General features: G+C 42.0%; 1 protein-coding gene across 1 annotated transcript in view; it reads left to right on the top strand.

Moving 5' to 3' along the window:
• Positions 1–24,140, top strand: part of LOC132384866 (potassium voltage-gated channel subfamily H member 4-like) — a 217,383-nt gene that overhangs the window by 175,296 nt on the left and 17,947 nt on the right. The window contains exon 14 of the mRNA XM_059956468.1: positions 7,967–8,073. Coding sequence (XP_059812451.1) covers positions 7,967–8,073 — 107 coding nt within the window. The remainder of the gene's footprint in view (positions 1–7,966; positions 8,074–24,140) is intronic.

The following is a 24,140-nucleotide window of genomic DNA, read 5'->3' as shown; positions in this document are numbered from 1 at the left end:
CCCTCTCAACCCCATTCTTCTGTCTTCTCCCCATAAACTTTGATGTCCTTACTAATCAAGAAACTATCAACCTCTCCTTTAAATATACCTAATGACGGCCTCCACAGCCATTTGTGGCAATGAATTCCACAGATTTTTTTTACCCTCTGGCTAAAGAAATTCCTCCTAATCTCTCTACTAAAAGAATGCCCTTCTGTTCTGGGGTTGTGCCCTCTAGTGATAGACTCACCCACAAAAGGAAACATCCTCTTCACATCCATTCTACCTCGGCCATTCAATATTCAATATGTTTCAATGATCTACCCCCTCGTTCTTCTAAACTCAAGGGAGTACAGGCCTAGAGACATCAGATGTTCCTCATATATTAACACTTTCATTCCCAGGATCATTCTCATGAACCTCCTCTGGACCCTCTCCAATGTCAGCACATCTTTTCTTAGATAAATGGCCCAAAACTGCTTACAATACTCTGTGCAGTCTGATGAAGTTCTTATAAAGCCTTAGCATTACATCCTTACTTTTCTATTCTAGTCCTTTTGAAATAAATGCTAACATAGCATTTGCCTTCCTTATCAGCGACTCACCTGCAAGTTAACCTTTAGGGAATCCCAAGTCCTTTTTCACCTCTGATTTTTGAATTTTTTTCCCATTTAGAAAAGGGTCTGCGCCTTTATTCCTTCTACTAAAGTGCATGACCATACACTACCCTACACTGTGTTCCATCTGCCACCTTCTTGCCCATTCTCCCAGTCTGTCAAAGTCTGTCCCAATCTGCAGAAGCTGGAAATAAATAAAACACAAAATGCTGGCAGAACTCAGCAGGCCAGACAGCATCTATGGGAGGAGGTAGTGACGATGTTTCGGGCCGAAACCCTTCATCAGGAGACATCAGAAATAGATTTCATTTGTTCATTTACTTGTGAATGCTATTCAGCTTTCCAGTCTTTGTCAGGGTTCATGTTGCATCATGGAAGGTTAAGCATGCAAATTAAAAAGATATTGTGCAACATTACGTGATGGTGCAGGGTCATTGTTGAAGTCCTGACTGATGGGAACCCAGCAAAAAGCTAGCAAAAAAAGATCTTTTTTTCTCCAGTCCTGATGAAGTGTTTCGGCCCGAAACATTGGCTGTTTACTCTTTTCCATCGATGCTGCCTGGCCTGCTGAGTTCCTCCAGCATTTTGTGTGTGTTGATGGGAACCCATTTGTATCCCTTAATCTTCTGGACTTCCCTTAATGTCACTGCTTCATGTGGAACGGGTGATGTAATAGGCTGGCACCATCTTGAAGGTGCTACAATGCACCACTCTGCTGTATTTAGGTTGATGTCAACAATTATGACTGTATAGCTTCTGTGGACTATTCGATAGCCATTTGTAGGACACAAAATTCACTCATACAAATTGAGTAATCAAACTTGTATACTGTGGTCTTCCAAAATTCACAACGTTGTCAAATGATGGAATTTGCATATCTTGGTTTTTGGCAGACTTTGGCCAATGGGCTTTGCACACTGAGCAGACGAATAGGAGGAAATAAAATCAATTAGGATGTGAAATTTATTTCTATAAAAATATAGGAAGGTGAAATGATTAAATGTATAATTCACAGGCACTAATGGAATTATAACAATGCACAGCCTCAAGAAAATAGCTTCTGAGGTGACTTCACTTATGAGTCACCAGTGGAGAAAGAATAATTCCAATACCTAAAACTTATCCCCCGTCAGGACTGCTAAACTTATTATGTTAGTGACAATGTGTCATCATTTGCCTCCAAAGTTAAGTTCCATTGGCATCATTGACTGACAGAAAATTAAATTCTAGATATTTGTTTTTAAAAGAGGAATTTCACATTCCCATTGGTCAGGCTGATGCTTATATCTTTCCAGATAGAGCAACAGCCAATGTGATTAATAGAGCTAATTGTCTAGTGAAAAAAATAGAAAATTATTTTGCACAGATTTTTCCAGTAGATCTATTGATTCTCTGAAAAGAGATACAATGGCAGGGACTGCAACATTCTTACTTTGAATCAATCTTATCAACTGCAACTGGACCTTGATTTCCTGTAGCATGGATGATGACTCAATACTTCTTCTAGGTGATATACACTTCTCTGACTAACTTCATGAAAGATTGCTTGTAGAATGCTCAATGTTATGTTCTGAAAGGGTAAAATTAGGCACGAAGTGTATGTTATACTTCATTTTCCCATTCCGATATGTCAATCCATGGCCTCCTCTATTGTCGTGATGAGGCCACATTCAGGCTGGAGGAGCTACACCTTATATTCCGTTTGTGTAGCCTCCAACCTGATGGCATGAACATCGATTTCTCAAGCTTCTAGTAATGCCCCCCCACCTTACCTTCACTATCCTCCTCCCCCCTTTTCTTTCTTCCATTGCCTTTGGTCCTCTTCTATTAGATTCCCTCTTCTCCAGCCTTTATCTTTTTCACCAATTAACTTTCCAGCTCTTCCTTCACTCCTCCCTCTCCTGGTTTCACGCACCTGCTTGTGTTTCTCCCTTCCCCACACCCCCCCCCCCAGCTTTTAAACCTACTCCTCATCGTTTTTTCTCTGTCGAAGGGTCTTGGCCCAAAATGTTGCCTGTACTTTTACTGAGTTCCTCCAGCGTTTTGTGTGTGATGCTATGCTAGTCCTTTTTCATAGTCAGGCCAATTAATCTACTGTTCTGTACCTCTTTGGAATGTGGGAGGAATCTTGAAAGCTGTTTACTTATCAGACTTTTTGGAAACTTCCACTTTTATAAGTCTTTACACAACCTCGTGACACTTATAATTACCTTACAGCTCAAGTGGTGTTTTTCCTGTTGTAATCATTGTGGTAATGTGTGAAACACAGCAACCGATTTCTGGATAGCAAGGCCCCTACGATCAAATGATTATAATTACAGAAAATCTGTTCTGGTGATATTAAGCGAGCGAGAAGAGTTGGGCATGAAACCATGGATAAGTTCTCGAGTTTTTTTTTAAATAGACTCATGAGATCTTTTACATTCAGTTGAATCAGCCCAAGTTAACGACTCGAGTTAGCGCTTGCTAAGAAGGATTGTTGCTCTTAAATTGCCTCTGGAGTGAGACTTCAATTCACAGCCTCCACTGGTGGCTCAGCTGAGATGCTTTGCACTCGTGTAACTGGAGTAGGACTTGGAGACGAGAATGATCTCCATTCCCCAGACAGGTAGAGATGGTCAATCTTACACAACTTATGTTAGAAATAAATAAGATGTCTGGAAGCTTAGTCAGGGAAAAGTACGACACTAAGATGGTTAGTTCAGGCAGTGACTGAAGATTGTGATGGAATCAATGGGGAAGCCCAGCTATCGAAATATCTGAGTGTAACTTCTGTCAATTCGTGATGCTTTCGCTTTATCTTGGATACCTTTCAGGACATTTCCTAACATCGTTTGACCTTTGTACTTTCTGAAAGTTTGCATTCCTAATCTGCTATGTAGCAAAACATGTGCCATGAACCTGACAGAGCAATGTAATTACCACATACGTATTTGTTGTAAACAGCACTTACTATAATCATCTGGAGATGGGAAAGGACATGTGACCCACAGCAAGCAGTCAGTCATACATCAGTCACAATCAACTTATTCAGCAAATAACTTATTTAAAAAGCAGCATCCTCCCCTGGCGGGGCAGGTTCTCTGAACAAAGTGCTGTTGTGGCAGTTAAGATTATGTGCATAAAATCAATCAAAATGATCAACCCTCTCGATTGTCAGAGGAATTATCTCCAACATGTCTGGCTATAGCATTGTTCTATATGCAGCCTACGAGCAATATCCGATCTGTAGACAGGACAGAACACACCATTCCCCTGGACTATTGGAGCATAGCAGCATCATTCCTACTGGGGAGAGGTAGTCTACACTCTCAATGAGATCTCCTCTGCCTCTTCACTGTAAAAGCAATCAGATCCTTCATGATTTCTTGCCATTTTGCACTGCCACAAGAAAGTAGCATTTATGATCAAGAACCCCACTGTCCAGGCCAGGCTCTCTGCTTGATGCTGCCATCAGGAAGATGTTACAGGAGCCACACCACCAGGCTCAGGAACAGTTATTACCCTTCAATCACCAGGCTCCTGAACCAGCGTGGATAACTTCACTCACCTCTGATTCCACAACCCACAGACTCACTTTGAATAACCCTACACCTCATGTTCTCAATACTATTTTTTATTATTTGCACAAATTTGTCTTCTTTTGCATATTGGTTATTTATCAGTCTTTTTATATATAGGTTTTCATAAATTCTATTGTATTTCTTTAATTTTTTGTAAATGACTACAAGAAAATGAATCTCAAGCTAGTATATGGTAACATTTGCATACATTGATAATAAATTTTACTTTTGATCCTGACTTTGACTTTGGACACTTCAAACAAACCCGATTATTTCATGGTGAACTCAATAATTGATGATTTTCCTATCTAAGTGCTACCTAATTGCTGAAATGAGCTTCACCTAATGACCCATCTATCACCAGGTGGTTTGAACTGAAGCTCAGGAGCAGCGCAGAAATGCTGTTGGCCAGATGAGAGATTTAGATCCCTCAGGGAGCTATGATCAAAGGCTTCAATAATTTGTCACTTTGCCCGCCAATTTAATGACATTCTGCACTTAAATGCATCACTTCCCGCACAGTAAGAAACCTGGAACACAACAGAGGATTATGAACTCAACATGTTTTTTCTCAGAATACACAGTCTGACTAACTGACACTCACCCAGTGTGACAGTCACGCACAAATGTACCTATTTTGATGAGTTTTACTAGAAAAACAAGAACAATTTGATTTATTTAATCAATATTGTGATCTGTGTCACTTTTACTAATCATAAATCCTACCGATGTTGTCAAGTCTAAAAATACAAAGATCCTGCAGTCCAACGAGAGGCTCCCACAAGGCTCCTCCTGCAACCTTTCTTACGAAAGAGAAAGAAGCTGCAGTGCTTTATCTTAGAAAAGGGAAGAGGGAGGCTCTGGGGAACAGGTTATTTAAATCTGCCCTTTGATGTTTGTTTTGCATGTAGTGAACTTGGCATGGAAGGCGGGTTAGGAGTCCGTATGTGACAATGTCAGAGGAAGGTGGAAGCATGAAATAAGCAAGCTAATAATTATATTTAATTATCTGGTGGCTAAGTTGCAAGGAAATTGTAGGTGACACTGTAGACAAGGGCAGATATTAAAAAGTCTGCAAAAGTACAACTACTGACAGAAAGGTGTGAAATTTAAAAAGGATTGTTTGCTGTTCAGACAAGTCCTCTGGAATTGGATCATGTGTCTTCAGTGTGCAGCTTTGGTCTGACTCAACAATAATTTGCATTTCTTAAGCACCTTTAACATAGCAAAACTGTCTCAATGCCCTCCCTCACCGCACCAGAGCCACATGAAGTGATGCTGGGACAGATAGCTGAAGGCATAGATGAGAAGGCAGGTTGAAGGGGTATCTTAAAGAAGACTAAAAGAGGTAGTGAGGTTTAGGGAGGTGATTTGAAAGATCGTGGCCTCGGCAACTGAAGTCATTTGAAGGGGTTGTGTGGGGATTTTTTTTAGAGAGTGGTGAGTGCCTGGAATACACTGCCAGCAGTGGTAGTGGAGGCAGATATGATAGAGGTATTTAGTAGGCACTTAGACAAGGAATGGAGGGATAGGGACCATGTGTTGGCAGAGGGCATTGGTTTAATTAGGTGCCATTAGCTTAATTAGTTCAACACAACTAAATGACCTGTTCGAAATTGACAACGAAGGGGCAATGTAATTCAGTGATGATTGGGAGCCCGAAATTCTGGAGGTGTCATTCTATATGGATAGAATGGTCTAAGGACAGGGGGATTTTTTATCAAAAATGTTAAAAATTCCCACCTAAAAAACACTAGTTTAAACATTAGAAATGTTATACATGTGATCAATCTGGAGTGGTGTGGTTCTTGATGATAGAGAGTGATGTAAGTGTGGGGGGGAAGGGTGTCAAGTGGGAAGAGTACATCTCTAGGTGTTTGTTATGAATGAGGGTAGAGGGAGTAAAAATGAAAAAGGGCAACACAAAGAAGAATGTAAGAGAAGCATGTAAGCACAGCAATGCCTCTACTTTCTTAGAAGTTTACAAAGATTTGGCATGTCATCTAAACCTTTGACTAACTTCTGCAGATGAGCGGCAGAGAGTATATTGACTGGTTACATCACGGCCTCATATGGAAACACCAATGTCCTTGAACAGAAAATTCTACAAAAAGTACTGGATACAGCCCAGTCAACATTCCCTCTATTTTTTTAATGGCTGCACAGAGCAACCATGGCTCCGAGCAGGAAATTTTTGCTTGGTCTGAAACTGCACTGCACTTTTAAGTGTTTTTTTTTGTAATGCGCATACTTTGAACATTTAGAGTGAAAATTGAAAAATCACATACTTTTGATTTTATTTATTAATTGAAGGGTATAATAAAATGCAGTACAACAAAGAAAATCATTCACGTTTCATAAACATTTTCTCATCTGTCTTTATTCCAACTGCGCGGCAACAAAGGCTATGTGCGCAGGAGCATTTCAGTTACTGCGCGGTCGCGCACCCGCGCAGCTTGGAGGGCATAGTGAGACCAGTCCATCACGAGTAAAGCCCTCCCCACCACTGAGCACATCTACATGGAACGCTGTCGCAGGAGGGCAGCATCCATCATCAGGGACCCCCACCATCCAGACCCTGCTCTCTTCTCGCTGCTACCATCAGGAAGGAGGTACAGGAGCCTCAGGACCCACGTCACCAGATTCAGGAACAGTTATTACTCCTCAACCATCAGGCTCTTGAACCAGTGGGGATAACTTCATTCACACAACACCAACCTGATCCCAACTTATTAGGTATCTCCTGTACCTAATAAAGGGGCTACTGAGTGTATGTTTGAGTTCTTCTGCTGCAGTAGCTCATCCACTTTGAGGTTCAACATGTTGTGCATGCAGAGGTGCTCTTCCGCACACTGTTGTAACGTGTGGTTATTTGAGTTATTCCTATCAGCTTGAACCAGTCTGGCCATTCTCCTCTGACCTCCCTCATTAATAAGGTATTTTCGCCCACAGAACTGTCACTCACTGGATTTTTTTTGTTTTTCACACGATTCTCTGCAAACAATAGAGATTGTTGTGAAAATCCCAGGAAATCAACAGCTTCTGAGATACTCAAACCATCCCTTCTGGCACCATTAGTCTTCCATGGTCAGTCATTTAGATCACATTTCCTCCCCATTCTGTTGTTTCATCTGAATAATAACTATGTCTGAAGGCTTTTATGTATTGAGTTGCTGCCACATGATTGGCTGATTGGATATTTGCATTAACAAGTAGGTGTACAGTTGTATCTGATAAAGTAGCCACCGAGTTTTTAAATCATCAACTAACTTCATATAAACAACTAATATCATTACTTCATTGATATTTATGGGAATTTATTGTGCACAAGTTGACTGCTGCTATCAAATACACAATTATAATTTATAAGTATTCTATTATTACATTCTATTATGCTATCTCAGCATTATTATTTTAAAATGCTATGGAACATTTCAAGATTGAGAAAGGCATTATACAAATTTAAGTTATTCTCTCACATTCTTTCCTCTTTTTCCCTCTTTCTCTTGGAATGACATCTTCGTGCCAATGTTGCGTTGCAGACATTAGTGCACTAAAGAAGGCAGGGGTTGATTGTCTCAAGGCTGATGTGATAGTGAGCAGGAATTAATGAATTGAAGCTGAAACTGTCTCTTAAGCCTTTTCAAGGTGTCAGCCAGTAACATTCCATCAAGTCAGCTCTCTACACAGTGAATTGGCAGTGTGCAGTCATGAGTAAGACCCTAAGCGTATTTGCATGACACATAGCGTTGATAATCATCAGAGTAATGAATAACTTACACTTAATTCTTTACATTATTGTCACAGGATTGTTGACGGGATTGAAGATGATGGGAAGAATTCCGAAACACAAACATTTCATTTCAACATTGATCAGAGTTTCCAGAAATCGACCAGATTATCTCCAAAGAAAGGTAATATGCCTGAAATACATAAAGGGGCAAAAGGTGATTCAAAGAATGGAAAGAGTTGAGAAACAGCCATGGATATTCTAATTAGCAATGTAAACAGCTTGTCATAAGAATATCCAGGAAAGAAGTTTCACTGACTGGCATAAGGGTAAGAATGGTATTAAAGGGGGCCATTTCTGGTTGGCTGCCATTGACTAGTGATGTCCCATAGTGGTGATTCCATTACTTTTCACATTATATGTTAATTATCTTGATGACAGAATTGATTGTTTTGTGACCAGGTTTATGGATGATACAAGGATAGATGGAGGGGCAGATAGTGGTGAGGAAGCAGGAGTCCTCAGAAGGACTTGGACAGATTAGAAGATTGGGGAAAAAGAGGTTGATGGAATACAGTATAGAGAAGCGTATGGACATGCACTTTGCTAGAAGGAATAAAGGCATAGACTATTTTCTAAAGGGGGAGCAAATTCAGAAATCAGAGGTGCAAAGGGATTTGGGAGTCCTAGTGCAGGATTCCCTAAAGGTTAACTTGCAGATTGAGCCTGTGGTAAGAAAGGCAAATGTAATGTTGCCTTCATCTCCAGAGAACTGGAATGTGAAAAAAAAATGTAATACTAAGGCTTTATAAAGCATTGGTCAGGCAGAACTTGGAGTATTTGTGAGCAATATTGGGGTTCTCATTTAAGAAAGGATGTGCTGACATTAGAGAAGGTCCAGAGGATGTTTATGAGAATGACCCCAGGAAGTAAAGTATTAAGGTATGAGGCACGTTTGATGGCTCTGCGCCTGTACATACTGGAGTTTAGAAGAATGAGGGGGTAGGTATCTCCTTAAAACCTGCCAAATAATGCCAGGCCTAGATAGAGTGGACATGGAGATCATGTTCCCAATAGTGGAAAAATCTAGGACCAGAATGCATAGCCTCAGCATACAACAATGTCCCTTTTAGAATGGAGATGAGGAGGAAATTCTTTAGGCAGAGGCTGGTGAATCTGTGGAATTCATTGCCACCGACTGTTGTGGAGATCAAGTCATTGGTTCTTTTTAAAGCAGAAGTTGATAGGTTCCTGATTAGTAAGGGCATCAAAGCTTACGGACAGAAGACAGGAGATTGTGGTTGAGAGGAATAATAAGTCAGCCATGATTGAATGGTAGAGCAGCTCAAAGGGCTGAATGGCTGAATTCCATTCTTATATCTTATGGTCTTATGGAAATGATGACATGTTGATGAATATAGCAGGATTGACATTTCTCAGTTTGAGGTCCTAGTGCCCACTAATGCCCTTTATTACCAGCGTTTGTAGAATTGTAGTTTGCTTACATCTGACCATTGTATCTTTGGTGTCCCTGCACCATGTAGCTTGAAAATCTGGCATTAAATCATGAAAGCTTTTTATTGCTCTGGTCCCTGTGGTAGCCATGAAAGCCAATTTATATGTTAGTATATTTCCACAATCCCTGCCCATTTTTCCTCAATGATGTGACTTGTTTCCCTATCAAGGGTAGGCAGCACACTGGCATGGCCTAGGTAGAATTTGTGTGTCCTCCCCACCACCACTTGCATTTCTACAAGGGCTTTCAGTTTCCTGCCACCTCTCTAAGATATGCTAGTGGTTAATTATTGAGTCATAGAGTCATACAGCACAGAAACAGGCCCTTCAGCCCAACTGGTCTATGCTGACCAAGATTCTCATCTCGACTAGTCCCATTTGTCTGCATTTGGCCCAGAACCCTCTAAAGCTTTCCTATCCTATCCAAGTCCCTTTTAAATAATGTTAATATCTTTTGCCTACCACAAATTGCTATTGTAAATTGCTTCTTAGTTCAGGTGTGTGTCTTTGGAATCGAAGGAGAGTTGATGGACTTATAGAGAGAATAAGTTGTCGAACTACAGGGGAATAAGTAGTTAAGAAACCCATGTGGTCATGGGCAACAAATACCATTATAGTCAGAGCCAATAGCTTTGTGAATAAGTTGCGCAATCACACCTAGAGGCTCAGACCATTGCACAATCCAAAATCCCATCATGGCAGAAACAGAATTTAAATTCAAATAAGTAAATAAATGATGACTTATAAACTACTGGATTGGCATCAAAAGCTTAACTGATTTACTAATGTCCGTCATCCGCCATTCTCCCATTACAATGAAAGCTAACTGCCTCTTGGATAGAGTTCGATGGTAAATGACAGCATCCACATCTTGTAAATGGATCTGAAATAAAATCATCCCTTATCTTTAGACATGCAACCTGATTAATCCGATTTACCACCAACACAGTGAATACTCACTAAAGTAAATAAACCAACATTTACAGCAGTAAAGGTAATATGACTTAGAGATTTTTCAGAGCGAAACATTCATTCTAGATGTAAACTCATCAGTAATAAATATGGTGAGCTTTCTAAGTTTGGTAAAAGGCAGAGAGGTGAGAAGTATAATAATTTGTATTGCTGTAATGATTGTGAAACAGGTTATGAGTTAATATTGAATTTTAATGTCTATGGTTAAATGAAATTAAAGCTAGAAACCTGTTATGTATATAAATACACCCAAGAACTAATTCCCATTCTAATGAATAATGTAGCCTCCAACCACACTTTATTAAATAATTTTTAATATTTTACTTTGAAGAAATATTTCATCAAGGCCACAGATGCCTCTCATGTCATTATAGATATCATTCTAAAAAACCAGAGGAGTTAATCATTGTTTGTGTGTTCTGTTCAATATTTCTTCCTTAACCAACTATAACATAATGATTATCTAGTGCGAGATCTTGTTTCAGCAAATTGATTCCATGTTTCGTACATTTTGATAGCAGCTGCACTCATAATTCACGTTTCATTGCTGTTGTTAATGTTTGTGGTTTTTTAGGATCCCTGCTTACAAAGGCAAGTCTCAGAGGCAGACCACCTAGCAGAACATTTTTACTGAAGGCAATGAATGCAGCTAACAGCAGTGTCTGATACAATAGGCATGTGGCATGGTGCACTCACAACACCATACCACTTTTTTTAAAAAAAACCCATATAAAACATCAACTGTTTACATCTATAAAATTAAAGAAATAACTATTGACAGGTTTGAAAATATACAATTAACAAGGTATTTATAGAGAATTGCATGAATTAGATCATTTATAAATTCACTCAGGTTTTTAGCCTTGTTATCTACAAAACTCTTCAGCATGGGCATCCACTCCACGTACTGATGATTGTAGATGATCACTCCTCCAGATTGGCATGTGCATCTGGACTCATAACCTGTTCTGCAATCATTACAGCAATATAATTGTCCTCATAACAATTATATTGCATATACTGCATATTCAAAACACCAAACAGTTCACAGAAAGTATAACACAGGACTAATAGCTCTCATCATACTGCATTGGTTACAATGATATACTATTTTTAGTACATTATTGAATAACATGAACTCATTAACGACAATCTCTGGTTTAATTGCTTTTTAAGGCTCTTCATTTTTGTAGCTCTGCTTTCATGTCATCTTAAATTTTGACTCCCAGTCTGACTGTTGACTGTCATCGACTGGTCTAGCTTTGGCATTTCGCTACACGATGCTTAATCAATCAAAGCTTGCACTTTATTGTCTCTGCACCAAAATCAACCTAAGTATGTTGACCCCAGGCCAATAACCTAAACATGAATTCTATTGTTCCCTCTGTACCAATGCTCTCTCAGACTACTTCTCCAATTTATAACACTGAAACAGGGGATCTCACATTGGCCAAACAATTGATCCTTCTTCTCCCAGCTCCTGGCAAGGGGTTCGTCCTTGTGATAGTCCGGAGTTCTCACCACTTTGCATTCGAAGACCCTCATTCTTGTACTCTTTCCTTATCAGTTCAAACATTGCATTTCAATCTTGCTGACTCTGGCCTAACTGGCTAACATGTGTCAGCTTCCCATTGGCTCTCGTCCAAGCCAGCATCATCTGATTGCCCTTCTCACAAGTAGCAATTTGTAATTAATGTTTCTTTATTTGGAACCAACCAGTTACTTGGCGTGAGTTACCCAGGGCAGACATAGAATCCCTGTTCATAAACCAGTATGTACTATCTTACCGAAGAGCACCTTACAAATGACTTCTTATTTGGAAAAAAAAATCTCTAATTCAGCAGATTATCTGGAGCATTATTGTGTCAACTTTAAAGCACTTTGATAGAACTATTTCTGAGCAAAAACAGTTCACAAAATCAGCTCACAAAATGGAAGCTACAGAGCAGCTTCACAAAATGGCAGCCTCTATTCCTCCAAACACATGGCAAGATCAAAGACATTTGGTTTGTCCACTTCCACTGTCCTTAACCCATTTGAGTTTGGTGTTCTCTGCCATATTTCACTTCCTTTATGGCCAACATGACTTCATGTAGACACTGGACCTTTCCTCCTCCTTGTTGTTCCTTTAAAGGCATCATTGGGCCCAGAGACAATCCAGGAAGCAAAGGGTTTTTGCCCTGAAAATTTAATTGTTTCTTTTTACACAGATGCTGTTTGACCTGCTGAATATTCCCAGAATTTACTGGTTTTACTGCAGATTTTCAGCATCTGTAGTTTTATTTTTAAATTTTTATTTACACAAGGAAATCTTTGTTTTACGTAGCAAGTAGTAAGGGTCTAGAGTGCACTTCCAGGAGTAGTAGTGGAGGCAGATTAAAATGCAACATGCTCAAGTTTTTCATTCTGCTGTAAGTCATCACTACAATCACCAAGATCCTTTTCCGCAGTGAATACTGAAGCAAGGTATTCATTAAGTATCTCTACTATTTCCTCCAGTTCCATACACACTTTTCCACTGTCACACTTGATTGGTCCTATTCTCTCATGACTTATTCTCTTGCTCTTCACATACTTGTAGAATGCCTTGGGGTTTTCCTTAATCCTGTCTGCCAAGACTTTCTCATGGCCCCTTCTGGCCCTCCTAATTTCATTCTTAAGCTCCTTCCTGCTAGCCTTATAATCTTCTAAATCTCTATCATTACCTAGTTTTTTGAACCTTTCGTAAGCTCTTCTTTTCTTCTTGACTAGATTTACAACAGCCTTTGTACACCACAGTTCCTGTACCCTACCATCCTTTCCCTGTCTCACTGGAACGTACCTAAAGCAGAACTCCACGCAAATATCCCCTGAACATTTGCCAAATTTCTTCCGTACATTTCCCTGAGAACATCTATTCCCAATTTATGCTTCCAAAATCCTGCCTGATAGCCTCATATTTCCTCTTATTCCAATTAAACGCTTTCCTAACTTGTCTATTCCTATCCCTCTCTAATGCTATGGTAAAGGAGATAGAATTGTGATCACTATCTCCAAAATGCTCTCCCACTGAGAGATTTGATATTTGACCAGGTTCATTTCCCAAATCCTGATAAGTACAGCCTCTCCTCTTGTAGGCTTATCTACATATTGCATAAAGAAACCTTCCTGAACCCACCTAACAAACTCCACCCCACCTAAACTCCTTGCTCGAGGGAAATGTCAATCAATATTTAGGAAATTAAAATCTCCCACCACGACAACACTCTTATTATTATACCTTTCCAGAATTGGTCTCCCTATCTGCTCCTCAATGTCCCTGTTATTGCTGGGTGGTCTATAAAAAACACCCAGTGGAGTTATTGACCCCTTCCTATTCCTAACCTCCACCCACAGAGACTCCGTAGACAATCCCTCAGTGACTTTGTTGTTTTCTCCAGCCGTGACACTATTTCTGATCAACAGTGCCATGCCCCCACCTCTTTTGCCTCCCTCCCTGTCCTTTCTGAAACATCTAAAACTCGGCACTCAGTAGCCAGTCCTGCTCCTGAGCCATCCAAGTCTCTGTAATGGCCACCACATCATATCTCCAAGTGCTGATCCACGCTCTAAGCTCATCCGCTTTATTCATAATACTCCTTGCATTAAAATAGACACATCTCAAACCATCAGTCTGAGCGCGTCCCTCCTCTATCACCTGCCTACCCTCCCTCTCGCTCTGCCTCCAAGCTTTCTCTATTTGTGAGCCTCCTGCCACTTCCTCCATCTCTTCAGTTCAGTTCCCAACCTCCAGCAAACCTAGTTTAAACCCTCCCCAACAGCCTTAGCAAACCTCCCCACCAGGATATTGGCCCCCCGGGATTCAAGTGCAACCCGTCCTTTTTGTACAGGTCACACCTGCCCCAAAAGAGGTCCTGATGATTCAGAAATCTGAATCCCTGCCCCCTGCTCCAATCCCTCAGCTACGCATTTATCCTCCACCTCATTCTATTCCTATTCTCACTGTCACATGGCGCAGGCAGTAATCCCGAGATGACTACCTTTGTGGTCCTGCTTCTCAACTTCCTTCCTAACACCCTGTAGTCTGCTTTCAGGACCTCCTCCCTTTCCCTGCCTATGTCGTTGGTACCAATATGTACAACGACCTCTGCCTGTTCTCCTTCCCACTTCAAGATATCGTGGACGCGATCAGAAGCATCCTGGACCCTGGCACCTGGGAGGCAAACTACCATCCTTGTTTCTTTTCCTGCGTCCACAGAATCGCCTGTCTGACTCACCTAACTATAGAGTCCCCTATCACTGCTGCCATCCTCTTCCTTTCCCTACCTTCTTTAAGCATCAACTTTTAAAGATGTCCTTGATGGTGGGGAAATTAGTGCCCATGATGGAGCTGTCTGACTTTACAACTCTCTGCATGGGAAGAGAGCAGAAGGGGAAGACTAGTTGGATTTCTCTTACATCAGGATGGTATAGATTTGATGGGCCAAATGGTTTTTCTCTGATGATTCCTTTTTGTGACTCTGGTGACACCTATCCATGGCCCATACAACAATGGACAACTGGACCCTTGCCTCCCCACTGGCAAATCAACACGTCGCCTCTCCCCCAATTATTCTCGGTGCCCTTCCCAAAATGTATCCAACATTGTTTTGCTTTGTAACATTGGAAATTTATAGTATAGCTACACACCCAGCCCAAATTGCCATGGCATCAATTTGTATAGATATTACTATGTTCTTATTCCAACCCCTTTGGATGTGCAATATGTACTGTTCAATATTCCATTTTTATTTCCTAATTTTCTGATTCTGTAAGTGTATAGTCCCCCAACAGGACTAGTCCAAAATTCTGCGTCCAAGGAAAATGGGGACTTCCATCTTTACCAATCGTTACTTCCAGCAGAGGTTTGCTCTACCCTGTGACAACTGTAGAAAAGGGCCACCTCGAATGGAGTCAAGTGACTCCCATAATACCCATGGTGAGACCTCCTGCCATTTGCAGCCACGTCACTTTTGTGTTCAAATTACCTACTGATTTCCCAGCATCCTTGTGACACAGCTTGAAGATGACCATGCCTTCATTGCCATTTCTATGGGTTTACTCCCTGCTGGCTTCTTAGAATTATGCCCCTAAGAATCCTTGTGAATTTTAAGTACCACCTTTGCACTTGCAGCTATATTGAATGGAGTTGTAGAGTACTACAGCATGGAAACAGGTCCTTCAGCTGAACTGATCTATTTCCTAGTCCCATCTACCTGCTCCCAGACCATATCCCTCCAAATCCTTCCCATCTGTGTACCTATTCAACCTTCCCTTAGATGTTATAATTGAACCCATATCTACCACTTCCATTGGCAGTTCATTCCACACTCACACCACCCTCTGAGTGAAGAAGATTCCCCTTCAGTATTTCACCTTTCACCCTAATCACCATGACCTCTAGTTTTAGTCTCACCCAACCTGAAGGGATAAGGACAGCATGCATTCACCCTATCTATTCCCCTCATAATCTTGTCTCTATAAGATCTCCCCTCATTCCCCTGTGCTCCAGGGAATGAAGTCCTAACCTATTCAGCCTTTCCCTATAAATTCAAGTCCCGGCAACATCCTTGTAAACTCTCGCTGCACTTTCAAGTTTATTGATATCTTTCCTGTAGGTAGGTGACCAAAACTGAACATAATACTCTAAATTCAGCCTTGCCAATGCTTTATACAACATCAACATAACATGCCAACTCCGGTACTCAGTGCCCTGATTTATAGCTGCCAAGATGCAAAAGCTCTCCATGTCTTCATGTCAGGCTGCGGACTACATAATGACATCTATCACCAACATCTGTTCCAGCTAGAGAACATGTTCCTTATTTCCTTCACTTTAGATTGCTGTCCTGCAGCTGTGTCAACATCCCAGATTCAGCGCCAACACATTATCTATGGGTTCGTTAGTGCTTCAGTTTGCAAAGTCAAAAAACAAAAATCGAGATGCTAGTACAACACTTCAAGTGTTCACCTGATGCTGTGTCTGTAGTAATGTCATATCACATGGTACAATTAGTTCTTGAGGCTACCTTTACCCTTAAGGGTACTCTAGCTCTAAACGGTTTAGCAATATCCAGAGATTGCGAAAGGCTTTATATAAATACAAGTCTTCATTTCTTTACACTAAACAGTGTAGATTGAGTTTCCATGCCTCATTCTCACTCTATCAAACAAGAAGATACACAAAGAGTGACATGAAGTATGCAGTTATGGCCCAAGTGCCAAGAGCGAGGCACTGAAGCGAATCAACAGTTCACTGACTTTAATAGGAACTGTACGGAAATAAAGAAAAAAGCAATAAATGCTCGGCCAACGGGCCATTAATTAAAAGGTTCACACTAAAGCTAATGCAGAAAGAGCAGCTCGGCAGTATTAGCTTAATACAAAAGAATACTGCTCACTAACAGCTTCAGTCTAAATGGTAGCGTTCTTGCCCAGAGTCAGGATAACAGTAAGCAGGGAGCGTTGACATTGCTCCACTTTTGGCCAAGTCTTGACAAGACTGACATGAGAGGAAGGGAGTTAAATACCTCCATAATGAAACACTAATTGGCTGGAACGTGCATATTCACGAACTTAATTGGCGAACCTCTTCCGTCGTTCATCTGCGAGGGTGCAGAGGCCCCATGGTACAGCCTAGGGTTGTGACAGGGCCCTTGTCCCAAGGTGCCAGAGAGATGTACCCACTGGAAGTCCCAGATGACAGACTTGTCCAGGGTGTCAGGGGTCAGAACTCAAAAATGTTCCTCAGGGCCGTAGTTCTCCCAATCATCAAAGTACTGGATCTGCCCCATACCCTGCGAGGTGCCAGGGACCCATCCACCAAGTGGGGAGGAGGAGGAGGGGGAGTGACTGGAGTCAGGAGTGGTAGTAGTCACCAGCTTGAGCCGGGAAACATGGAATACTGGATGGATCTTCATTGATGATTGTAGGTGCAATCTATATGAGACCTTCTTGATAGCCTTCTCCACTATGAATATTCCCATGTAGCATGGGGCCTGTGTGACAGGAACTCCCACATCCATCTCTTGGGCAGGGAAGAGTGGTGACTTGAATCTCTTCTGGCATTCAGAGGGGGGACATGCCAGTGGAGGGTGACTGGAGGTTACTGTGGGCAGTCTCTGCTCAAACCAGTTGGGAGTCCAGGACGTGGGGTTGGAAGAGACAAGGCAGCTCAGGGTTGTCTCCAGCTCCTGATTCAGCCTCTCAGTCTGGCCATTGGATTGGGAGATGGAAACCAGACAGCAGACAAACCAGAGAACAGAGAGCCTCCCAAAACCAGGATGTGAACCGTGGTCCATGATCAAACACTATGTCCTGAGGGAGGCTGTGCAGCCTGAACACATGCTGAACTATGACGGTGGCAGTCTCACAAGACAACGGGAGCTTGAGGAGAGCAAAAAAGTGGACAGCCTTGGAGAATAAGTTCACAACTCCCAGAATGGTAGTGTTTCTATTAGACAGGGACAGAATCCAACGAGAGGTGGGACCAAGGGCGGTGAGCCTAGGCAGAACTGTAGGGTGCTGGTGTGGCATCTTGTTGTGGGTACAAGTGGGACGGGCAGAGACAAAGTCATGGACATCCTGGAACATAGATGGCCACCAAAATCATCTCTTAATAAATTCTAGGGTCTCTTGAATTCTTGGATGTCCAAGAAGATAGGAGGAAGACCTCACTCCAACACTCTGGGGTACACAGAGGCAGGGACAAACAGCCAGTTGACAGGTCTCCCACCTGCACCTGGATATGACTGTCAGGTATCCCTCGCTTCCACCTCTATTCTCCAAATCACTGGAGCAACAATGCACGAGTGAGGACCAATGGGTTCTAGACTGATGTCCTCAAACATGTTGAGCTACCAGGACAGAGCATTGGCCCTGGTATCCTTGCTGCTAGGACAGTAGATGAGGGTGAAATTAAACTGGGTGAAGAAGAGAACCCAATGGGCTTGATGGGAGTTGGGTTTCTTGGTGGCCCAAATGGAGAAGAGGCTCTTGTGATCCGTCCATCCCAAAAAGGGATGCTCTACCCCCTGCAGCTAGTGTCACCATGCTTCCAGAGCCTCCTTGACAGCCAGAAGATCTTGATTCCTGACATCATGATTACATTTGGCAGATGTCAAATGACGGGAAAGTAAAGCACAGGGGTGCAGCCGGCACTGGGAGAACACAGCTCCAATGCAAACATCTGATGTATCCACCTTGACGATGAGTGGACAGGATGGGTCTGGATGTTGCAGCACTGGGGCAGTGGTGAAGCGTTGCTTTAGCTCCAAGAATTCTTGGTCTGCTTTACTTGTTCAAAGGAATCCTGCAGCAGTCTTCTTCGTTGAGAGCATTTATGGGGTCTGCAAATAGAACTGAATTTTTGGATGAAGTGTCGATAAAAGCTTGCAAACCCCATGAAGCACTGTATCTGTTTCACCGTAGATGGTTTGGGCCACTCTGTGACTGCCTGAACTTTACATGGATCCATTTGTCCCTCACTGTCCCTCTACTTTGGTGCTGGTCCTGGAGTCAGTGGGCAGCTTCCAAACCCCATACTGGAAGATCAGAAACACACTTGAACTCTGAAATGGCAGAGCTATGGGGAACCTTGTTCCCATAGAGCATTGAACAGGCAAGTGGGAGACTGTCTAAGAGGTTCACCATATACACCAGTTTATAGCATCATCACCGAACCGACCAGGCAGGGCTTCAAAAGTCAGCTCACATTGGATAATAAAGTTCCTGCAGTCATCTGGGCCACCAGAGTATCTGCCTAGTGGAGGAATATTTGGTTCTGGTCCAGACACTGTTATGGCAGTCTGGGCATTAGTGGCTGAGGTTGATGAGGTTGTTGAAGAGGGGGACCTGGGAAATGCTTGGAGTTGGACTGACATGGCTAAAGGCTGCTGAATTGTGTCAGCAAAGAGTGGTAATCACTGCCACTTGGTTCCGACCGGCTGCAGTGAATTGCTGAACCGTCGCTGCCAGAGCTGACACCTGTTCTTCCAGATGGGACTGGGCTTGTCACTCTGATAGTAGCCCTGCAAGAGACACATTGTCCAACCCAACTTTGACTGATTTTAGTTTCTCCTCCAAGAACTTCAGTCTGGGTTGGACTTGTCAGTCTGAGAGTATCTGTCACACTGCTTGTGTCACTTCTCCCAACACAGTTTCAACTGACTGTAACTTTTCTCCTATCCGGCCAATGAATGTCAGAGCCAAGGTCAGCTGATCTCTCTCTGCTGAGTCTATTTTCTTTGCTCGAGACTTGCTGACACCAGGTGTGTGGTTATGTCCCAAGTGCCGAGAGAGAGGGGCACAGAAGGATCAACAGTTCACTGACTTTAATAGGAATTGTGCAGAAATACAGGAAATACAATAAATGCTAGGCCAACTAGCTGTTAACTAGAACTTTCAAACTAAAGCTTATGCCAAACAGCAACTCAGCAGTAGTAACTTAATATTAAATGAATATTGCTCACTAATAGCTTCATTCGAAATGGAAGCCTTCTTTCCCAGAACCAGGACAACAACAAGCATTGGCATTGCTCCACTTTTGGTCAAGGCCCGATAAAACTGAAACGAAAGGAAGGGAGTTAAATACCACCACAATGAAACACTAATTGGCTGGAATATGAATATTCACAAGAGTGATTGCTTGTCCTAGGGGAAAGATTAATAGGGCAGTTTCCTGAATTCTCCCCAGCAATTCCTCTTGGAAAGTGGATGCAGGAAGTTGCATGAGAAGATTAGGTTTTGTTATTTTGTTGCAGTCATTTATAGTGTTGCATACCTCACAAGCTCTTGTAACCTGGCTTTACCTGGTTGATTGGTGAGGATTAAATTGTCTGTGTGCAGTTGGAGATAGCATGGATCACGGCCTTGAAAGGAGGAATAGAGAAATGGGAGGTGCGATGGACAAATTACAAATGTTGAAACAGGAGAATCACTCTTTTAATTGGAGTTTATAAAATAGGTTTCTAGCCTGTGATTAAAGAGTTAGCTGTATGGTGAAGGGTTCCTTTGAGCACTAGATGTAGCAAAATCATTAATTCATTCATGAAAGGGCAGTTTATTATTTTGCTACACTGGACAACTGGAAGCAAAGCTTCCCCTCTATTTAATGAGCAAAATCAACATGAAAAACATGGAATTTTCAGGTTTCTACATAATCATTGCAAAGAGCAGGGCAATTCAATGTAAAGAGCTACTAACTACCTCAAGAGCTAATTCTCTGCAAAAATGGATATATTTGCAGAGAGAAAAATCCACTTTGAAACTTGTTAGCAGGGTTGAGATGATGTGGCAAATTTAACCTGCGTAGGGAAGCAGATAATGGGAGTGGGTATTGTGCGTGAAACAGAAATTAGGTAGAACTTAGAGATTTCTTTGATATAATTAATTGTTGAATGAAAGGGAATTGTGCTGACCACATTACACTCTTTTTTGAAGTTTGGAATATGTTCAATGTTTTAAAGCATTCATGAACTATGTTTAGTATAGGTAATCTTAAGCCGGCATGAGGCCCAGTCTGTAGCCAGACCATTTCTGCTGCAGCTGCAAAACCTTGAGTGATGCAATATTAATATACCAGATCTCTCTTCAAAGCCATTCATCAGCGACTGCTGCTTATATCTGCTGAGTTTATGGCAGGTGTAGGATAAAACTACTGTAGTCCACGATTTCAGTATAAGTTCCCAGTGAATTTATAATTTTGATTGAGAGTAATGACGCCAGGTTCATGAGAGCTTAATGTCACCAATCACAATCACCTACTTCAGCCCAAATGAAAGTTTTATTTTAATAGTGACTTGAAAATCTTTAAGAAAGAGATTGGTCTGTTACTCTGGATCTGATGCAGCATAAAAAAACCCAATAATCATAAAAAACACCATAAAAAAACAAAAAATATACAATAAATATAACTATAAAACCAATCCTATAAAATACAATGCACAAGTAACTTTTATACACACAGACTGACATAAAGTGACACTAGGGGTTGTGTATAAGGTGATGATGGGGGTCCATCCACGTGCCTAGAAGTCTCTTAAATGTCTCTAACGTACCTGCCTCTACCATCACCCTTTCAGCACATCCCATGCACCCACCACACTGTGCGTAAAAAAAAATCTATCTCTGACATTCAACCCCCCCGGCATTCTTTCCTCACAACACTTTAAAGGTGTGTTAACCATAAACAAGTTTGCAAAAACACTGGACATTTAATTGAATTCTGGCAATTCAGCATTCCAGTAAAATGATGAGACCTACAGTGTGAAAGGACCAAACAAGATCATCCACTTCAGCACAAATGAAAGTCTCTATGGTAATGCCATTATTGGTGATTAGTATTAGAGGAGATTTACAAGGATGTTGCCTGGATTGGAGAGCATGCCTTATGAGGATAGGTTGAGTGAACTCGACCTTTTCTCCTTGGAGTGAAGGAGGATGAGAGGTGACCTGATAGAGGTGTACAAGATGATGAGAGGCATTGATTGTGGGGATAGTCAGAGGCTTTTTCCCAGGGCTGAAATGGTTGCCACAAGAGGACACAGGTTTAAGGTGCTGGGGAGTAGGTACAGAGGAGATGTCAGGGGTAAGTTTTTTACGCAGAGAGTGGTGAGTGCATGGAATGGGCTGCCGGCAACGGTGGTGGAGGTGGATACGATAGGGTCTTTTAAGAGACTCCTGGATAGGTACATGGAGCTTAGAAAAATAGAGGGTTATGGGTAACCCTAGTAATTTCTAAGGTAGGGACATGTTCAGCACAACTTTGTGGGCCGAAGGCCTGTATTGTGCTGTAGGTTTTCTATGTTTCTATGGTCATTTTTAAGGCTGCAAAAAGTCCATAAAAGAAAGTGCTGGTGCAGACTGGCATCCCTCTCTATCCCTCTCACCTCTTTCTACAGTGCATTTACAAAAGATCTTTTTACCCAGATTTTCCTCTCTTCTGGTGACCTCTGCTACTTTGGTTCAATGGCATTGTTTCCTCAATTATGCTTGGGCAGAGTATCTCAAATCATTTTATCTCACTAAAATATATATAATATATATATATTTAAAATACAAAATGTATCAAAGCAAGTTGTTGCTGCTCATAGTCTCTGAAGTAGCCCAACCGTTTTGTGTGATGCACAGTTGAATTTAGTTAACATCCTGTTTGGTTTCATCATCCAGAAGACCCAGGGCATGTATGCAGTGCATGTTCTCATGTCACAAAGAAAACAGGCACATACGACAAAGAACTGAAGTCTGCTTCAGCGCTGGAACTCCACAGCAGCAGTGCAAGACATTCCAAAGCATCTACAAGTAGACTCTCCTTTAAGTATTTGCCTTACTATTTACTCTGTCCTCCCCCTCACTGCTGATGTGCACAGGGCCCTGTTCATGTATCCTAGCCCCAATTAATTGTTTTTCTAACCAGTCACAATACTCACCATCCCACCTCAACTCCACCATCCAAACCGATCAGTATTCTGTACCAAGGTAGGAGCTGTATCCCATAGACGCCCAGCCAGGAGTGGTTAAGAGACATGAGTGGAGATGGTTGCGTGGTTTGCAAGTGTCCATTTCAAATGTAGTGACAATGGTTTGGGGGTGAACAGGGAAGATTGCTCAGCCATGAGCTGTGTCTCTTGTATGTTATCTTGCAAATTTGCCTTGAGGCCAAGATCAGGCATTGACGTCTGCCACTGGGAAAGATATAAGGGACATCAGCTGGGCTTGAATTGTGTTTTCTGGATGTCACTGTCCATCTTGGCTTGGTGCTGGTGCCACTGTGATATTCAGCAACAACACAGACCTGTGTCCAAGCAACAAAATGGACTTAAGCCAGTGTCTACCAATAGACAGACAGACAGACATACTTTATTGATCCCGAGGGAAATTGGGTTTCGTTACAGTCGCACCTACCAAGAATAATGTAGAAATATAGCAATATAAAACCATAAATAATTAAATAATAATAAGCAAATTATGCCAAGTGGAAATAAGTCCAGGACCAGCCTATTGGCTCAGGGTGTCTGACACTCCGAGGGAGGAGTTGTAAAGTTTGATGGTCACAGGCAGGAATGACTTCCTATGACGCTCAGTGTTACATCTCAGTGGAATGAGTCTCTGGCTGAATGTACTCCTGTGCCTAACCAGTACATTATGGAGTGGATGGGAGTCATTGTCCTAGATGGCATGCAACTTGGACAGCATCCTCTTTTCAGACACCACTGTCAGAGAGTCCAGTTCCACCCCCACAACATCACTGGCCTTAGGAATGAGTCTGTTGATTCTGTTGGTGTCTGCTACCCTCAGCCTGTTGCCCCAGCACACAACAGCAAACATGTTAGCACTGGCCACCACAGCCTCGTAGAACATCCTCAGCATCTTCCGGCAGTTGTTAAAGGACCTCAGTCTCCTCAGGAAATAGAGACGGCTCTGACCCTTCTTGTAGACAGCCTCAGTGTTCTTTGACCAGTCCAGTTTATTGTCCATTCGTATCCCCAGGTATTTGTAATCCTCCACCATGTCCACACTGACCCCTTGGATGGAAACAGGGGTCACCACCAGCTCCTTAGTCTTTTTCACATTAAGCTGGAAATGATTCTGCTCACACCATGTGACAGAGTTTCCCACCATAGCCCTGTACTCAGCCTCATCTCCCTTGCTGATGCATCCAACTATGGCAGAGTCATCAGAAAACTTCTGAAGATGGCAAGACTCTGTGCAGTAGTTGAAGTCCGAGGTGTAGATCTGAGTTCCCAG

The sequence above is a fragment of the Hypanus sabinus genome, chromosome X1, assembly GCF_030144855.1.
Source record: "Hypanus sabinus isolate sHypSab1 chromosome X1, sHypSab1.hap1, whole genome shotgun sequence".
In the NCBI taxonomy this organism is placed as follows: domain Eukaryota; kingdom Metazoa; phylum Chordata; class Chondrichthyes; order Myliobatiformes; family Dasyatidae; genus Hypanus; species Hypanus sabinus.
Note: the sequence above shows the minus strand (reverse complement) of the source record. Positions and strands in the feature narration are given on the sequence as shown.